General features: G+C 36.8%; 3 protein-coding genes across 5 annotated transcripts; 2 read left to right on the forward strand and 1 right to left on the reverse strand.

Moving 5' to 3' along the window:
• Window positions 1-1045: 1045 nt before the first annotated feature.
• Window positions 1046-5840, reverse strand: LOC137940717 (ubiquinol oxidase 4, chloroplastic/chromoplastic). The gene is made up of 9 exons (XM_068785856.1): window positions 5583-5840; window positions 3081-3273; window positions 2841-2934; window positions 2518-2633; window positions 2294-2402; window positions 2049-2117; window positions 1770-1841; window positions 1627-1674; window positions 1046-1496 (listed from the first exon to the last, which is right to left on the reverse strand). The coding sequence occupies exons 1-9, from the start codon at window positions 5741-5743 to the stop codon at window positions 1288-1290; spliced, it is 1071 nt and encodes a 356-aa protein (XP_068641957.1). The 5' UTR covers window positions 5744-5840; the 3' UTR covers window positions 1046-1287.
• A 715-nt stretch (window positions 5841-6555) lies between these two features.
• LOC137943246 (protein disulfide isomerase-like 2-3) lies at window positions 6556-14074 on the forward strand. Its single transcript, XM_068788942.1, has 9 exons — window positions 6556-6720; window positions 7267-7425; window positions 7526-7639; window positions 7728-7903; window positions 12330-12429; window positions 12696-12872; window positions 12963-13108; window positions 13228-13374; window positions 13492-14074. The coding sequence occupies exons 1-9, from the start codon at window positions 6589-6591 to the stop codon at window positions 13640-13642; spliced, it is 1302 nt and encodes a 433-aa protein (XP_068645043.1). The 5' UTR covers window positions 6556-6588; the 3' UTR covers window positions 13643-14074.
• Window positions 14075-14306: 232 nt separating this feature from the next.
• On the forward strand, window positions 14307-18132 carry LOC137942738 (uncharacterized). Of its 3 annotated transcripts, none has more exons than XM_068788476.1 (7): window positions 14307-14456; window positions 14694-14858; window positions 14953-15003; window positions 15399-15450; window positions 15595-15653; window positions 15852-15897; window positions 17760-18132. In XM_068788476.1, the coding sequence occupies exons 2-7, from the start codon at window positions 14733-14735 to the stop codon at window positions 17894-17896; spliced, it is 471 nt and encodes a 156-aa protein (XP_068644577.1). In that variant the 5' UTR covers window positions 14307-14456; window positions 14694-14732; the 3' UTR covers window positions 17897-18132. The 3 variants fall into 3 exon arrangements, with proteins under 3 accessions (XP_068644577.1, XP_068644578.1, XP_068644579.1); XM_068788477.1 differs by having other exon boundaries at window positions 14307-14443; XM_068788478.1 differs by lacking the exon at window positions 14307-14456 and adding an exon at window positions 14566-14600.
• Window positions 18133-18150: the final 18 nt, after the last annotated feature.

Consider the following 18150-nt stretch of genomic DNA (forward strand, 5'->3'; position numbering starts at 1 on the left):
TCTACTCTAATAAAGACGAATTACGATCTAAGCTTTGACCCATTTTTTAAATTTTTTTACCAATTAGAATTGCTCAGAAAATCAAAACAGTTCCGGGGAATTTCTAAGTTGATCATATTTGCATACTCATATGTATTCTGTAAGTATTATATCTGCAGCAGAACAGCAGAGAGAACACAACAACCACCCAGAACCCTCCAAATAAAAAACACCTTTGCCTTTCACAAGTAGATGTTAGGTCTCTGAGAAAAATGGTTCTGAGCTTGGATATGAGCCACCGTGACTGGATCCTCCTTATAATTCCCCCAACCGGATGATAGGAAAAGCTCATCACACGAAACTGGGTGTGCCAGAGGTGGAGAAACTTCCACTTCTTTCTCTTTTCTCTTCACCTTCAAAGCAGAGGAGACCATCTTCTTTAGCTTCCTACTGAACTTGATCAGCTTCTCCATCTCCTATTGCTTTGCTTCTTGGCCGAGTCACCTCGTCTGTTTATAGCGTATCCGGTTGAGAGAATTAAAGAGAGCAGAGCATCAGCAAATCACAAGAAAAATGTTAAAGGAATAACTGCTTTTCTTATAAGAGACGAGACTTTGGAGACTTTGAATTAGAGAAGCATTTGGTCTGGCTGTATTATGTAACAGGCAAGCTGGGTTGACGCTTTTGGAAGCTACTAAGGACAAAAAGAGTAGTTCCTTCTGTTGCATCTGGCAGCTGGCTAGCAAAGAAAATGTGGGTGGCAGCATCTGGCAAGTAACTCTCTTTGTTTCCTGCAAGTTATTGTCATGAAGTATATAGCTCCTGCACCTAGACTTGGTCAATGTCTAAAAACTCAGTAAAATCCAGCTACAATGGAAGCAAAAAAAAACCTAAATTCTCAATTCCTGGAACAGTGCTGTTTTGGGATAGCAGATGGCAAAAGCTAAAAAGCTGCAATGGGGGAAAAAGTTAACATCACCCAACCTTTTGACTACATTTTTTCAAACAATACAAGACAGGATGATGGCAGCTTATAAAGAAGTAATTTTCAAACTTATCAATCAAATGTGAAAAGAAAATTCATTGATAAAACAATGAAACACATACAAAATTTGGTGATTGACTGATGGGAAAGGGGATCAAGTACGAGCTTCACATTAGATATCACATGATAATAGAGAGTAGGGAGGAAACTGAAAGAATAATTACATTACAGCAATCTAAAGACCTTTTATTTTGAATTTTACTTGCCAAAGTTTATACATATGCTAATATGTTACAATTATGATTTTATGTATATTTTTATATTCATTCCTTTTGAGGGGTCAGGGATTTTTTAAGACAGTCAACAAAGCCTTCACAATTAGCTTGAGTCAAGTCACATCCTGCTTCATCTTCTTCATCGTTTAATAATGAATGAGGAGATCGAAGGGTCCCATGGTCTTGACATGCCTTCATTGTCTTACAGTGTTCCGCTTCATCATCTCGGATGTTCACAAACACGTCATACAAGTTCTCTGGGACATGGTAAATAAACATTAACAATGGTTACAAATAAGGAAATAAAAAATTTTCAGTGATCAACTCTTAACATGCAACCCATTCATCCAGTTGATCTCATCAAGTAGATATCAATTTGATTCTCACCTATTTTTGGCCTTCTTGTATTTGGAACTCTAGCAGTTTGAAATTCATCTGGAAGGAAAATCAGCGATGTAACTACAAGTAAATTGTGAGGTTCAAACCATAATCTGCTGCAACAGTAAGGAATGTAGGTCCATTAAACTCACCAAATAGGTATAAATCACCTCCTGTATAGTATTTCACAGCAATCTCTGGAGCAGGCAGTTTTTTCAGCTCTTCTGCATCAGCAAGAAAAAACATTTGGTAAAAAATTGTATATGTTACAAGGAAGCTCTAATAGAGGTTGAGAACATAATTAAATTCAGTAATAAAGATAAATATGATATATATAAATATATACAAACACTAATAGTTATATTTAGATATATAAAAGAGCTTTCGCAATGTTCCAAAGCCATGTAATCCGTTCACTTATAAAGGCTCACCTCCCTGAAGAATAATAAATTTATCGTAAGTTTCAAAGGCATGCCTCTCTACGCATTCGGAAAAATGGTCTGCACAATTCAGAAAATAGTATAAATTTGAGGTGTATGCTTGTGTACAACATCAATGGTGAGAGAATCCCTTCCAAGGTGTAAACAATGAGAATTTGTTCCTAGCAATAGCACACTGAGAATTTTACACCATAAAGACAAACAAGAGCAAGACTAAATAACACGATCCTACTAACATGCCATTCTTGGGCTTATAGAATACATCAAAGCTGTCATGAAGTAATAGAAGATCGCAATGTGTTGTGCAAGAAAACGATCAAACCACATCGAGTTACCACCGAGTTCCTGTAAGAAATACAAACATAGTCCGCACATCAAAAGTTCTAAATTTTAAAATTAGGAGAAAAACTGCAAGAAGTCCAACAGAGACGGTGGAGAAAGATTTGTTGTGAAATATGACCTCCATAATAAGCAGATGGTGCAACTCATTCCAGCTTTCCGCAAAATGAACTTTCAAATAATCAGCTCTTCTCCACCAACCAAAACTCTCATACATGTGCAAAATTGACATAAAGGCTACAGAAACAATTAAGATAGGTAAGTCAGCACTAGTAATGCAATCTAGCTTAAAGCAACATTTTAAATTCTTTTGCAACAAAGTTCAGCAGATAAAACCAAATTACAGACGGCCAGAGAGACCTTTAACAGACAAAATGCCTCAATAGCTGTTAAAAAAATTGCAGTTAATTTATATCCAGAACATACAAGCACTGTAATACATACCAAAGTAAGGGACCCTGGCAATGGTTTCCAAAACATAAAACCTTGCATAATGTCGGTCATGGTACAAAGCATCAAGTATCATTATCACTGAATCCTGCAAATAAGTGCAGGTTGTTTTGCAGTTAGATACAGTTCTATTCTCCAAAAGATGTACCTGAGTTGATCTTGGGCATATAGTATAAGAAACAGATACAAAAGTAGAAGAATGGACTGAAAATTATCAAGATAAACAAAGTATACCGTAAGAAAAATATTGATAGACTGTTCAATCTTAACAGCCCAATCTGACGAGGATCCAGATGCACTTTCCAAAAGTTTCCCATGACTCCCTTTTACATCACTATCAGACAAACTCTTGCTCTGGAAATTTTCCTCCACAACCACCTTCTCTTCCTTATCTTGTAAAGTTGTAGCTTGAATTCTATTCAACTTTCTTTAGCCAACACAGTAAGAAATTTCAAACAGAAAAGCAATAATCAACACTAAGAAGAAACAGAGCTCCGCCTTAACTTTGAACACTAAATAAACACAAAATGAATGGAGTCATGCTAGATTACTCAAATCCCACTTTGAACATTAAATAAACACAAAATGAATGGAGTCATTCTAGATTACTCAAATTCCACCAGTTCTAATATTCACAATTTCCACTTGCATTATGCCCCAAGCATCACAAATCTGAATTCTGTAGTGCTCATGTAAATAAACAGCAAGCAATTTACACAATAGAAACTTGATATCAGTGGATGTCATCATGAAGTCTATTCTAGTATCATATCCTTCATCAACAGTCAAAACAACAAAATAAAAAAATAAGACATAAGAAGAATGAGAAAAAGCATCAATATTTGAGCAGGTATTTTATGAACCAACTCCATTCAGTATGCAGTCAACAAATTTCAGGACTTCACCACCCAGAAATTTTGCAACTACCAGATGTTGGCCCAGGTGGCATCTCAAGAATGGGAATGAATTGAGTATAAAATTAAAAATTTAAGTGTTTGAAATGTAATCAAATTGATTAATGGACAAAATTAAAAACACATGCACACAACCACAAGGATGCAAAGATCTTTTGTCCTCAATATTCCACTAGTAATAATCACCCCCCAAGAACCTGTGGTTGGAAAAAACTCACTAATTTGCTCTACTAGCAAAATTACAAAGAGATTCATCGGCTTTCTTTAAGTCAAGTGTAATACCCAATTACACTTATCCCAATCTCTCCCCAAGAGATTTATTTACAACTACATTTTGGCTTTAATGGGCACTTCCCTTCTAGATTCAAGGTTCTAAAAACCTCTTTGAAAGAAAGTGAATATACAAAAGGAAAAATGAAACTTACATTTTTCTTTTGGACAAGATAACCAACTCCTAGTGGGATCCAAACTTTCAATCCTTTGAGCACGTGTGATAAAGTATGTGGAACATGACTTAGCTAGGAATGTCAAAAGTATACAAATAACTTGAAAATTTAAGCAGATGTGGGCTTTGTTCTCATACAAAGGGTAAAATCGAAAGTTTTGGCACAAAAAAATTGTAGATGGCTTTGGTATTGCAATAAAGGCACGTTCAATGTTTAGAAACAAATTTGGGCCCCTGTTTATAATTTTTTTTTGTAAAACTAGTTGTTTTCTACAGGTGTACAAAAGCTGTTTTGAAGGGAAAAGTATGCAAAGAACTTGGAAATTTAGGCAGATTTGGGCTTTTTCTCATGCAAAGGGAAAATTAGATGTTTTGGCACAAAAAAATTTGTAGATGGCTTTGGTATTGCTTTGGCTCATTCAATGCTTAGAGAAGAGTTTGTGTCTCTATTTATAAGTTTCCTAGCAAAACTAGTCGTTTTTAATCATTGTACAAAAAGTTGCTTTGGAGGGATTAATTTTTTATTTTTTATTCAATTCAGTCCCCTTCTTGAGTTGCCATCTAGGCCAAGACCACAGCCACAGGAACTACGAAAACTTGTAGCAAAAAGACAATGTTTCAGTAAAGCATCTGAATAATTCCTTTAGTTTAGAAAGACAAGTAATGCATTCAGCTATTCAATTTCTACAACTGCACCCATTATAAAAAGAGTCACTATAAATTGATAAAAAAAAAAAAAAAGAATCACTATAATCAGAAAGCACAACCAAAACTAAATCAAGTTTCTTCAAACTAATGGCATAAGCAAGGACCACCACATACTTCTAATGTTCATGAAATCAGAAAAAAGGAAGAACACTCCATAAGCATAGCTATCAAACCAACTACGCTGTATGCTTTATGAGGAGGGTGCTTAAATTATGGGAAACTGAAACGCCTAATAAACTGAGGATAAACAAATTAAATAGAGATTAAAAACTTCTAAAAAATGATAATTAAAAGATGCCCTAGTAAGAGAACCAGGACTGCCAAACTTGAAAACAAATTGAAGTAGGTTGATCCGTTCATCGTGTTTCTACCACATGCAGCTTCCAACTTTTTCGAAAAACCTCTAACACTTCCAAGGTCATAAACACGCAAAAATAAATCATTATCCGTTAGTCCTCCACACAAACACTTCCACAGAATAAACATTTATGATAACGAATTTACTCTCATAAACGAAAACAAGCTGTCCAGGAAATAAATAACGAGAACCCATTCCCGCATCATCAATTACTAAAATTATAAACTCAAACACCCAATTCAGATGAAAATTCACCCAAATATGCAACCAACAACAGCGTCAGCATCCATCCGACACACAAGCAAGCTTACCTCGAAGCCACCCGCGATGACATATAAGAAGAACCAGAAGGAAAGCTAAGTGGGTTACTGAGGAACGACATCGAATTCAACTGGAACGGCACTGTGAGTCTATTTATCATAGAGGCTGAAGCAGAGACGGTCAAGGGAGTGAATGAAAGAGGAGTTGCCATAACTAATACAGAATAAGAGGAGATAAAAACGAAGAAGGGAAGATGAGAGAAGAAAATGAACAAGCGAGCTGTGAAATGAGAACAATTTTTTTCTTCTTCTTCGTTAATGGAAGATGGAGGGTGTGTTTTAGCGGTGCCCCATTTCAGGTCACGTTGGTCCACGGCTGATTTGTCACTTTTCGAGGGCCGGCAAATGGATGCTGACAGAAAGGAGTTGCAGCACTCAAAGCTTCCTGGGTTTTTCCTTGGTTTTTTTCTTTCTTTCACGAGGTTAACATTTTTTTTTGGTTTCTACTTGGCCTGCAAACAGGGTTAATTCACAATCCATTCGTATCTGATCAGTAATTTTTGATCCAGCAAATAAATAGACTATGGATATGAATATATCATAAACAAAACCTGAACCAATCGATCCAATCCATAAACACTTTATTTTATTATTAACTTATATATAGTATACTAATAATTTTTCATTATCTCTACTGCATGTAGTGAATGTTCTTGTTATTTCTCATGAATATTTACATTTAAAAATATTTTAACTATATTTTACAATGTTCAATTCAATTTTTTTTTTTGTGATTAATGAATTTTACTTGGAGTTAATGAAATATTTGAACTAATTATAATTATATAAGATTATTATAATCGGATATGGATCCGCTACTGGTCCAATTTTACTCGCTCAGGGCCCATTAAACTCTGTGACACGTGTCACAAGGCGATTGGCTAGTACACGTGTCCGACCGTCTGTTCTCCGCTTCTGGGTAAAAATAACGGCTTTGGAGCTCTGCGACTGCTTACGACTTCCCCGCAAAAACAGAAGTGACGAAGACAAAGAGAGAATGCGAGAGTGCAGTGTCCTCCTTCTTCCCCTCTTCGTTATTCTCCTTATCTCCTGTGCGCCCACAACGGCCGGTCTGTATGGGCCCTCCTCCCCTGTTTTGCAACTCACGCCCTCCAACTTCAAGTCCAAGGTGATCAAGCTCCGCTTCGCAGCTCTTTTTCTTTTTTTGTTTTGGCCCCGTTTTTATCCTTGGCTTGGCATCCATGCTTAATATTGATACCTTTTTATGAATAAAGATATTATCTTTCTACATATGAATTGGATCACCGCTGACACGACTTTTTTAGTAATATTTATTGTACATTTTTTTTTTTTTTTTGAATTTCTATTGTGTTGGTTGGATTTCGACGATGTTTGATGCATGTCCCTGATTTTGAGTTTAAGCGAAAATGTCATTGGCTGATATTTTCGATTCGGTAGTTCAATCTAAGGAATCAATGATTCGGATCAAGTTAGAAGCGTAGTTCTTGGTGGGAGGGGCGCCCTTTGGCGGCCTCTGGTCATCTATTCTTAGTTTGAAAATGCAACTTTTACATTATCTTCGTTCCATTATTAGATTTAACTGGAGGATGAAATGGGGATTTTTTTTTTCAGTGCTAAAATTTCTTGAATTTATAATGGTTTTCCATGAATGAGAATGGAATGTTACAGCTTGTGAATTGGGTCACGATGGCAGGTTTTGGATTCAAATAGAGTTGTTTTTGTGGAATTCTTTGCGCCATGGTGTGGTCATTGCCAGGCTCTGACACCCACATGGGAGAAAGCTGCAACTGTTTTGAAGGGTGTTGCTACCGTGGCAGCTCTTGATGCTGATGCTCACAAGTCACTCGCTCAGGTTCAAGTCTTAGAACTCTTCTTTGGAATTTCGTACAACTATAAGCAGCCTGGATCGTGACACCATCATCTTCCAATGTTTTGTTCTGACATTTTAATAGGAGTACGGGATTCAAGGATTTCCAGCAATAAAAGTATTCTCCCCTGGCAAGCCACCCATTGATTACCAAGGATCGAGGGAAGTCAAACCTATTGCAGAATTTGCACTGAAGCAGGTTGTTCCAACTCCTTTTAAGGCTTAACTTTTGCACTTTATAGTGTCTAGTATTCAATAGGTATCACCATTTTGTTGTTATTTAACAGATTAAAGCTCTTTTGAAAGACCGACTAGAAGGAAAGGCAACAGGAGGATCTACTTCCTCAGGTGGAGACAATAAAAAAGAAGAACTAAATGCATCTGTAGAATTGAATTCCCCCAATTTTGATGAGCTTGTTCTCAAGAGTAAAGAACTTTGGATCGTGGAGTTCTTTGCCCCCTGGTAAGTCATTACAATTATGCTTTCTTAACTGCTTCAATTAGTTGATTTCTGGTAGAAGCTGATTGAGATTTTTGTTACCCTGTTTGAAACTATTGTTTTTTGTCTTGATTGATGTGGTAAATAGTTAAAATTTTTTAGCAACACAAGATAGTGAGAGAGTAATTAAAAAAATCCATTTTCGTTGTTTCTTTGAGGTCACTTTGCTTGGTCAACCATGTGTTACTAGTAGATGGTGGTGAGTTTTCGGCACCGTGATTTGTTATTCTTCAAACAGCATGTTTTGGTCAAGTTCACGAACAAAATTCGGATTCAGGTGTTATCAGCTCTTTTATTTTAATGTATTTGCATTTTTAAGAAATAAGAAAGAACATAATACTTGGGCGGTTGATTGTTTTCCAAGAATTTCTTATCGTAACATAAATATGATTGGGGTTCTTGAATAGGTGCCTTGACTAAGGATGAATATGAGTTTTTTTTTTTTTTTGAAAAGGATAAATATGAGTTTTAGAAAGTGCCTTGTAATATACATCTGTCAAATTCTGTAATAAAAGGATTTTGGAAGAATATTTGCTAACAACATCAATGTTTCATTAACAAATAGTAATTTATGTCATGTTAAGTGGTCAACATTGTACCATGTATTAACAATAAGTGCCTTTAGTTTAGAATGAGGAAGGTAGTTGCCTGAACGTTGAAAGGTAATCACTTAAAGAAAACTTGGGTTTGTAATCTCCTGTTAGAACCAAATTGGCATGTACGACCTGAAGCTTAAAATTTTATTACTTCTGTTTTGGTTGGTAATTGATATGGGGGTGAGTAGACAAAATCCTTTTTAGTTCATATCACCTTATATTTAAAGACAATTTCGAAATATAAATAATTGGAGAAGTAAACCTAAATGGTAAAAATTTGCAGTACTTATATGCAAATAGATGTTTGTTTAGTTGAGAAGGACTTAGCTTCATGGTCTAGATTCACTTCATTTCAGAAAAAAAAAAAATAATAATGAAGGAAAGGGTTCACTCAATCTCTAGTATATGAATATTGAGGAAGCTCAAAAGAAGGGAACTTGCGATTTTAATTGCTTAAAAGATCATTTCTTGTTCATTAATAAGTGTTTGTTGGATACTTACAGTATTAATGGTGAGGGTACATTAAGTTAACTGTTGGAATATATGATGTAATTAGGGTGGCACTAATGTAATTAGTTTAAATTTCTTGTCTCTTCTTCACTCTTATTAGGGTGAAGAGTATACTTGTAATATTGGTAGTTTTGATTCCTATAAATATACCTTATGGGGGAGGGTTTGGATTAAGTTCAAAACCCTAATTTCCTATCCTCTCTTTGGACGTGTACTATATTTCTATCCTCTCTTTCTCTTCTCTCTTCTTCCTTCTAAGTGCTCATCTATGGAATCCTAAAAATCAACATAGTATCAAAGCTGTGATTTTTAGGATTCAAATTATCTTGAAGGCACTGTTATTTTGATGAAATCTTACGAAGTTTTATTCAGAGAAGGATCCTCTTCTCTGTTTTGTTTCTGCTGCCTCGCTACTCTATTTTCGGAAGTTTCTAGTTCATCGTTGACTGATTATTTAGCTGGATTATTACCTCCACGGAGAAGAGACGTTTATGCTCTGTTCGGAAACACCATTGAGGAAGAAACTCTGTTCTGGAAACTTGATCTTGATCTTACTACTGATTGTCCGGAAACTCCTCTGATTGCCAACTCTTGTTTTGTTGTTGTCATCTTACGCTCTGCTGGATTGTTACTGATCTTAGTTCTCTGCAAATCTGTATCACTGCTTCTTTGGGATTTTTCTTCTATCTTCAGAAATATTACGACAGATAAATCGCCATTACTGTTACTGCTTAACTACTGATTTCTTGAAGTTATTCGCGGGCCTTTCCATACCAAGTTCATCGCTAGCTTCAAAGGAAGACGACGCAGTTGTGTTTCTACTTCTGCTCTGGGAGGAGAGGTTTCTATTTTTGACCCGAAGTCGCTCTCTAGTTTTCTCTGGTCGTCGCGTTGTCTTCTCTTCATCAACATCTCTGTTTCCGCTTCTGGAGGCCAAAGGCGAAGGCCACTAATCCCGCGAGCTATCTGCCATCTACTGTTTTGTTTCTGCCATGGTTCATTGCTATCCCACTCTGTTCGGAAGCAGGAACAAAGACTACCTTATTTCTGCCTCTGCCGGATCATTACAGAGCTATCTCTGTCGAGAATCATAGTCCCGTTGTCATTGTCGAAGAAGACAACACTGTTTCGGTGTTTTGAAACTCTTCCGAGGTGTCAACAACAGGAATTGAATCTTGTTGGTTCATCGCCATGGGGAAGAAGAAGCTACTGTTGAAAAATTAAAAAGTACCTCAATTAGGAAACTAGGTTATAATCAAGCGTCGGGCCGAGTGTTCTGACCGGTACCTGACTGGAGAGTTATCTATTTTGCCGAGTTAACCTGGTGGGTGGGCGCTAACTCATTTTGTTCCACTCAGGTTAACCTAGCAGGTCAGGTCAACCGAGCCAACTCGGTCCAACTCAACCTGATTCAGCCCACTTATTCCTGCCTCGATTATACGGGTTCGGGTCCCGAGTTCTATACATATTTCTTCTACAACTCGGTTATATTAGTCTACTATTTGACTCAGTTTGACTTGTTTTTCTATCTCCGACTAGATTATTATCTTGGAATATTACTCTATTCCAACATACTATTTGGTGCAACTTCCTTATTTACTGATGGATTCGCTACGGATTATTTCATGTGTCCTTATTACTCTTAAGGACTTTCATTATTTACCGGTTATCTACTACTATACAATTGCACATTTGGTACATGTTATTTGGGCATTGGCCCATTTCTGCAACAGTTATTGTGTCTCTTTGATTGAGACATTACTTCTGAAGAAGAACTCCTCGGTTGCTTGCCTTAGGTTCGTTATTTGCTGACTGTTGTCGGCATTGGTTCGTCTAATGCGGAATTTGAATTTCTTAGAAAAATAAAACACATGGTGGTCTCAACATCTTATCTTCCACTTCACCCATTAAATTGGGTCTAAGGCCTATCCCAAAATGACTACCCACTTAGGAAACCTCTTCTGCCAACTAATAAACTCAATATCTTTGATCTTACTAATCCATGTGAGACTATTCCTTACCACTCCCCCTCACATGTAGGCACATGGATAATTTGGGTGGAATGCCCACATACGAGAATGCTCTGAGAAGTTATGATCAAAGCTACTCATAGAAGGCTCTTTGTGAAGCAAGATTGAAGCTTGTGAGATAAGTTTTTTATTCTTGTTAGTATTACTTCATGCTCTTGGTTTATCGGATCTTTAGAAGATGTTTCAGAGATGATTTGATTGTTGTCTTCATCTTATGAAAGTATTGATATTTATGCATCTCGGATTAGAAGAAGTTTACCAAGGTAGTTTTGTCGGTTTGCAAGTTCTTGGTTGAAAATCGGTTTATGTTGAGATTTTCTGCGTAAAAAGTTATAATTTTGAGGGAACAAGACTTTCCTGGTGAAGAAAATTGTTCTTGAGCCTATTATGAGTGGTTTTTTTATCCATTGGATTTCAGGAATCTAATTACTTAGCTTCAATGCTAAGCTTCTCCATTAACCGAGTTATTTGAAGAACTCTACTCGGTTTGTGTTTTTTTGGAGAAATTTTTGTAAGCCATGAGGTGTCTGATTGATCTTGGAACGGAATATATACTGGTTTATCCCAAGCTGGAGTCAAATATATTTTTGGGATGATCTGGGAAAGATCTAATTCGGAATTGCTACTTTACCTTACTTGATCTCATGCTTATTGATTGATTTTTGTTATTCTCTACAAGGAAGACTAGATAATTAATTATATAAATTTTTGGCCAGCAAGTTGACTGACCTAAGAGGGTTCCCTCCTTGCCTAAAGACTTGATAAGCTCGGGTTCTCCTCCCATCAACATTAACTTTAAAGTCTTCATTGTTTTTCTGAGATCTAAACCTTACGTCATCTAGTTGAAGATAAAGTTGAGTGTGTATGCAGTTTGTATATACTAGAAAGTATCACAGTCTTTTTTTTTTCTTTTGTTGTTAGTAGCTGCTTGAATTTTTTATTCTTATAGCATTAGTTATTTAGGACTCTTAGATGGATGACTTACACTAATTCTTTTCTTGAGGAAGGCAAAAAATAGGGAATTCTTTTTTTGACTTTTATTCTACTCTCAAATCTGAAATTAAAACGTGTATAAATTGTAAGTGTTAATAGAAATTTCATCTCAGCCCAGTTAGACACAATTTATCTATATTATCATGTGATTGAAATGTTTCTTTTAAATGTCTGAGGAGCTTAAAATTCCCATTTTGAAATTGTTTAGATTTGGAGTTTGTTTCTTAATGTGGAGAGTTACTGTCTTATTTGTTTTACCAGGTGTGGGCACTGTAAGAGGTTGGCCCCTGAGTGGAAGAAAGCTTCAAATAATTTGAAGGGGAAGGTCAAGCTTGGCCATGTTGATTGTGATGCAGAGAAGGTACTTTGCCTTCTTTTTTTTATCCGTTATTAGTTACTCTAGATTGTTTCCTTCAACTAATTCTGAAGTGAAGCACCACTTTTCAATTCTCAACTTAGCTTATGGAAACCAGTGTAGATTTAGCTTCCCAATTCTCCCAAAAAATTGTTGATAATAGAAACTGCAGCTTCCAATGGTTAAAGGTTATGGAGAGATTCTTTCATTGAGTAATCTGGCTCAACACAACTTGGCTTTTATAGTTTCTAAATTAGAATTCGGCTCTTCAGTCCTTGATGAGCAGATACAATGTGAAAGGTTTTCCTACAATATTGGTGTTTGGAGCTGATAAAGAAAGTCCATATCCATATGAGGGTGCAAGAACTGCTGCGGCCATTGAATCATTTGCCTTGGAGCAGCTTGACACTAATGCTCCTCCTCCTGAAGTATCAGAGTTGACTGGGCCAGTAAGTTCACACTCTCTCTCATATGCTTTTGGCTGTACGAATTTTATTCTTTTTATCTGTTGCCCTGAATATTTTGCATATCATTGCTAGGATGTGATGGAAGAGAAATGTGCTTCTGCTGCGATCTGTTTTGTGGCTTTCCTCCCTGACATTTTGGACTCTAAAGCTGAAGGAAGGAACAACCTCATTGAGATGTTGTTGTCAGTTGCCGAGAAGTTTAAAAGAAGTCCATACAGGTAAATTCTAATACCATGTTGAACTTGCGGACACCACTCATACTGTTGATTTTGTGAACAAGACCTGAACATGTTGATTAAAATAACTGTAAGAGCTGAGAGTATATTGGTCTTTGCAGCTTTGTTTGGACAGCAGCAGGTAAGCAGCCTGATCTTGAGAAGCAAGTTGGTGTTGGTGGTTATGGTTACCCAGCTTTGGTGGCTCTCAATGTGAAGAAAGGCGCCTATGCACCTCTTCGTAGTGCTTTTGAACTCGATCAAGTAGTGTAAGTATCATCTTCTCTGTTCATTCTAAGGACCTTATTAATGAAAAAAATTTTACTCTCTCTCATTCTCAGCTTGGTTGATATTAGTTGATTACCTTTTTTTTTTATCCTTTGCAGTGAATTTGTCAAGGAAGCAGGGCGTGGTGGGAAGGGTAACCTGCCTCTAGGAAGTAAGCCCGACATCGTCCCAACTGAACCCTGGGATGGTAAAGATGGGCAGGTTCTTGAAGAGGATGAGTTCTCTCTTGAAGAGCTTATGGCAGAGTAGACTCCTGACAAGTAGTGAGTCTTGCTTGCTGAGAACTGCATTTTGCTCGGAGAGGAAATTTGGAGAGCTTTTAACTTAGTGTTGGTAGCTGAAGCAGATTGGAGAAACCTGATTTTGAGGATAGTTTGTTGTTCTGATTTGGGAGTTTTGGTTATAGTATAAAAATGTTCTTTTGCATCTCTTGTTTGTTGCGTCTTTGCTTCTCTGTTGCCTTCTCTCCCACATGATATTGAAAAACAAAATAAGAGCAATATATGAAAGTTGTGTAGAAAACCCTGTTGTTACCCAGTTTTGACCCTTGTCTTATTTGTTAGTTGTGGAACCCTTTTGGACATGAAGTGGGATGCAAATGGTTGTGTCTTGCCAAGTCTTTTTGAATTTTGAGGCAAGTGATTTTGTTGGAGGGTTTTGATTCTGTTACACCTGCATTTGTTAAGCATATAATTTCAATCTGTTCTTTCACGAATTCCATAGAATCAGAAAGAATCAACAAAGGTTTGTATTATGTGGTTTCCAATCATTTCTGGTCTACTAAATATGGTGTTTTTATTTGTCTTTAATAAATAATTAATAATTAATTTAAAATTTAAAATTTTAATTGCAGTATGATTCATATGAGATCAACAATGAAAACCTACTGTAGGCCTATTATGTTAGCCCATTGCGTACTGCGCCGCGCCCGCTCTCTCTCTTTATTCCCCCCCCCACGCTGTCGCTTGCCTTTGAAATTCTACATTCTTCGTGTCTTTCTCTTCACAGTGCTCTCAATTTTTCACGCCGTATCTGTATACGGAGTTTCAGGTTGGTGTCGAAGGTTAGAATCACGCCCTCTTTTCCTGCTTCATATAGAACTAACAGGACATCTTCGGAAGCTGGCGTTTTCTTCTTCTTTAGTTAGAAACTCGCATAACACTGGTTAGATGATTCTGGGTCGTCAGAATTGAGTTGGGTTGTGCATGTATTTATGTTTGAATATTTCTTATGCTCTTTGTTGATTATTGTATCCATTTCTGAGAGACCGAATCATCTGGGAACTTGTTATTCTCGTCAGATTCAGGTCGAATTCTGTGGCGCGGCGTAAATTCCATTGATGGGAACTCGGGAAGTGTACGAGCAGAAGCTCCGGTCTGGCAACCTCTATCACGATCCCACCATCAATCCTGGTCTCGGCTCAGCACGTTGTCCCCGCTGCCTTTCTCTCATTAATCCTAATTCTGTACTCCTCTTTCTCATACTATTATCTTACTATCTGTTTGTGCTATTCTTATTTGTTAATTTGTGTATGTTAACTTATCCACCGACTCTCACAGGGAAGTGCTGAGTGGACTATAACTACTGTTTTACATGATGCTACTGCGGTGGTAAGCATTTTTTTAAAATTTTCTTTATACATGTTATTTGGTTGTTCATGCCGTCTTTTTAAGATTGTTTTGGAAGCTCCAAACTGGACACAAGTGAATAATGAAAAAAAGAGAAACTTCTAATCGAGAGAAAGTTAGAATTGAGCAAAAAAAGATGGGGAGAACTAGATGGCATATTGTATAAAGTTCATGGTAGAAATTAATGTCCTTTATTTTAGCAATACATGTATTTCTCATTTTGCTCTCTCTAAACACCTCTTCTCTTGTCTATTGCATGCTTCTTCTCTGAAATTTAACACATATCTTGCTATTGTACTGCATAAAAAATTTGACCGTCTGTGCACTATGTGAAATTATGTCTTGCATTTTATTTTGGTGTTGCTGCTGTATTGTAGGCTGGTACAGGTGCCGGCGCAATGCTTAGTGCAGTTCATGGTTTCAACACAGGTAAGTCTTGTTTTTCAGTTCTATTTTCTTGGTGTGCTGACTTTCTTGATTGCAGAATTAACTACATCAGGTTTTAGTAAATGAATACATCTCAGGATATTCTCTTAGAGGGCATTGTATGAAAATTCATGTTTCTTATTGTAGGGATCCCATTGGTTCAAAAATATGTGAAGGGACCCAAGTGGCTACAATTTGCCGTGGGGGTATTGAACTTTCTCTCTATTTGATTTCCCCTATTTTAAAATGCAATCCCTTATGGAAGAATCAAATTTTGGTGGTGTTTCCAGACACTCTAACCATATTTATGTTTCCCATTCAGTGCTACTATAAATTATCATTGTGACTATTATATATACTTTATCACTGTATTATAGATGATTTACACTGTTTTTCTATGACAGATTCCGCCATTCCTTTTGTATTGTGCTGGCAGTGCTGCATTTGGAGGTGAGAATCATTTTAGTAGTAGTAGTTATTTTACTTTTTATTTGAGGGAGTTTATGTTCTATGTTCTTTATGGTGATTGTAATTAGCTATTAAAAAAGTGGTGATGACATTTATGGCTTTAAAAACCCAGCCTTAGTTTGTCTACATATTAAGCATATTGTCTAAGGAAAAAAAAAGAGACTTTGGCTTGATATCCATTATTTATTAGTTTTTTAATCTAAGGTCTTGTATTCAAGACTCACAGGTGCCTGCTATGTTTTTGGACCTTGTTTAGCCAATTTTCCAAGAAAAATAAAAGAAAAAGGTGAAAATTTTCTGGTGAATCAAGCTGTAACTGTTATAGACTCTGTCTTGCCAATTAGGAAATCCATATCTATTTCGGAAAAACAATGAGTTGTAGTCTGTATCTTGCCAAGTAGGAGACACATCCATCTCTGAAGGATAATGAGTGAACCAGATAGTTGTAGGTTGACTAGTAGTTGAGGTTATGAGTTTCCTTTGCTGGTTCAATTGACATGATGGTTCATTTTTTTTTTATGGAGTGCATTGTGTTTGGATAAAAAATACCTAAATGATGGCCAGTATGGAGTTCAAATCATTACAGTGTTGTGGCTCTCCCCCAGGGTCTTATCATCTTTCTGGATCACTTCTCTGATTCTCTCATTATCGAGGGTGACTCGAGTGTGGTGACTAATTGGTGCTCGTCCCCTTTCCTCGAGCCACCTTGGAGACATTGGACCACCTTTCACGACATAAAAGACATCTCCTCCTTATTTGCTTACTTTGGTCTCATGCACCGAGGTCAGCAACTCTTTGGCTGACACTCTCGCTAAGAGTGGTACTTCCTTACAATCTCGTATTGTAATGGGAATATCTCTTCAAATTTGTTTTTTGCTTTTATCAATACAGTTCACCAGTTTCAAAAAAAAAAAAAAAAAGTGTTGGATGTGCAAATTGCTACTGGCATCACATATATATAATAGGAAGATGCTCAGCCATCAATTTGCCTTGATGGAAGAGTTGACCTTGCCCTTAATCATTTGGAGGCTTCTACAGAAACAAAGTTCTTGGAATCTGTTTGGTCTACCTTTTTCATGTCTTGCCACACTTTGTTAATCATCTTTTATTTCCTACTTAGCCCAAATAATGGGATTAACTAGATTAGCTTAGTTTTCATTGCAGTTGGTTAATTATCTTGGTAGTGTTTTGAATTACCTGCATCCCCTAGGATTTCAATATTGAAAGCCCCAATCTCAGTCTATTACAAGATTGTGCAATTCTTTTTTCCTGTAACTTAACCAGCGCTGCCCATGTATGTATGTACACGGATAAAGGGGGAGAGGCTCAATAATGGACTGTCTTGTTTGTTACTGCCCCATTAGTGATTGAAACTCTTATCTTTCTATGTCCCATACATGTACTACTCATCTCAAGTTGGTTGTCTGTATATGAAAGGGATTTTTGGTTGATCACTTTGGGATTGAATTAGACCAACTCCAAATGAGTCAGATCTATGCCAAACTTAATAATGGTTTGTTATATTAATCACCTATGTATACTCCACTTGTTGGGCTTGTTTATTTGTCTGAGATGGATGTGAGAGAGTGTTGATGGAAAGCAGTCTCGTAGTACTGTGTTCTCCACATGATGGTTATCTTGATTAGCATGGCAATAGTGTGTGAAAAGTCACACATCTGTTATCATAGATTTAGAGGGTCCTGCACTTGTTAGTGACATGAAATCAATGCATTTTTTCACTGGCCATTTCACTTTGAAACAAAGAAAGAAAAAGTCAGAAAGGGTCAATAAAAGGTTGTTGATTTGCTGCTCTTTCTTATTAAGATTTTTCTCGTTCTACACAGGCTATGTACTTCCAAATTTTGCTCAGCTCTCTGTGACATCATATTATGCAGCATCAAGTGCTTCACATTATGCAGTATCACACATAACCAGGATGGTAGAAGGAGCCTACACTCAAAGGCAACATGAGAAACCATGATGTGCTTTCCATACTTCTTTTTCCCCCTTATAATATCTGTGCAGAGGCATACCATTTGAAAATTTTGAGTTCTGGGTGACCATGTTCACCATAATTTTGCAGTGTCCTTGTCCAAACTTCTCTGTAAATCACCAAATTTTGGATTGTTGGTGGGTACAATATATACGTGTGATTTCTCATGTGGCTTATGAAAGAAACGAAGTGACAACCCTGCCTTCAATTGAAGGTTACGAAAACAACGTAGTACAAGACAA

The sequence above is a fragment of the Aristolochia californica genome, unplaced genomic scaffold (assembly GCF_029961685.1).
Source record: "Aristolochia californica isolate CCGP_79_NKW_82.1479 unplaced genomic scaffold, dmAriCali1.0.hap1 SCAF_10, whole genome shotgun sequence".
Classification (NCBI taxonomy): Eukaryota; Viridiplantae; Streptophyta; class Magnoliopsida; order Piperales; family Aristolochiaceae; genus Aristolochia; species Aristolochia californica.

What these genes read in the sequence shown, in the direction of transcription:
- LOC137940717 (XM_068785856.1), bottom strand. Translation starts at nt 5,743, where the DNA reads ATGGCAACTCCTCTTTCATTCACTCCCTTGACCGTCTCTGCTTCAGCC. An exon ending in TCATCGCGGGTGGCTTCGAG is followed by an intron (nt 3,274 to 5,582) that starts GTAAGCTTGCTT and finishes TGTTGGCTAAAG; the next exon opens with AAAGTTGAATAGAATTCAAG. An exon ending in ACCATCTGCTTATTATGGAG is followed by an intron (nt 2,403 to 2,517) that starts GTCATATTTCAC and finishes TATTTCTTACAG; the next exon opens with GAACTCGGTGGTAACTCGAT.
- LOC137943246 (XM_068788942.1), top strand. Translation starts at nt 6,589, where the DNA reads ATGCGAGAGTGCAGTGTCCTCCTTCTTCCCCTCTTCGTTATTCTCCTT. An exon ending in GTGGAGTTCTTTGCCCCCTG is followed by an intron (nt 7,904 to 12,329) that starts GTAAGTCATTAC and finishes TTGTTTTACCAG; the next exon opens with GTGTGGGCACTGTAAGAGGT. An exon ending in TTGATTGTGATGCAGAGAAG is followed by an intron (nt 12,430 to 12,695) that starts GTACTTTGCCTT and finishes TCGGCTCTTCAG; the next exon opens with TCCTTGATGAGCAGATACAA.
- LOC137942738 (XM_068788476.1), top strand. Translation starts at nt 14,733, where the DNA reads ATGGGAACTCGGGAAGTGTACGAGCAGAAGCTCCGGTCTGGCAACCTC. An exon ending in CTCTCATTAATCCTAATTCT is followed by an intron (nt 14,859 to 14,952) that starts GTACTCCTCTTT and finishes CGACTCTCACAG; the next exon opens with GGAAGTGCTGAGTGGACTAT. An exon ending in AGTTCATGGTTTCAACACAG is followed by an intron (nt 15,451 to 15,594) that starts GTAAGTCTTGTT and finishes TTCTTATTGTAG; the next exon opens with GGATCCCATTGGTTCAAAAA.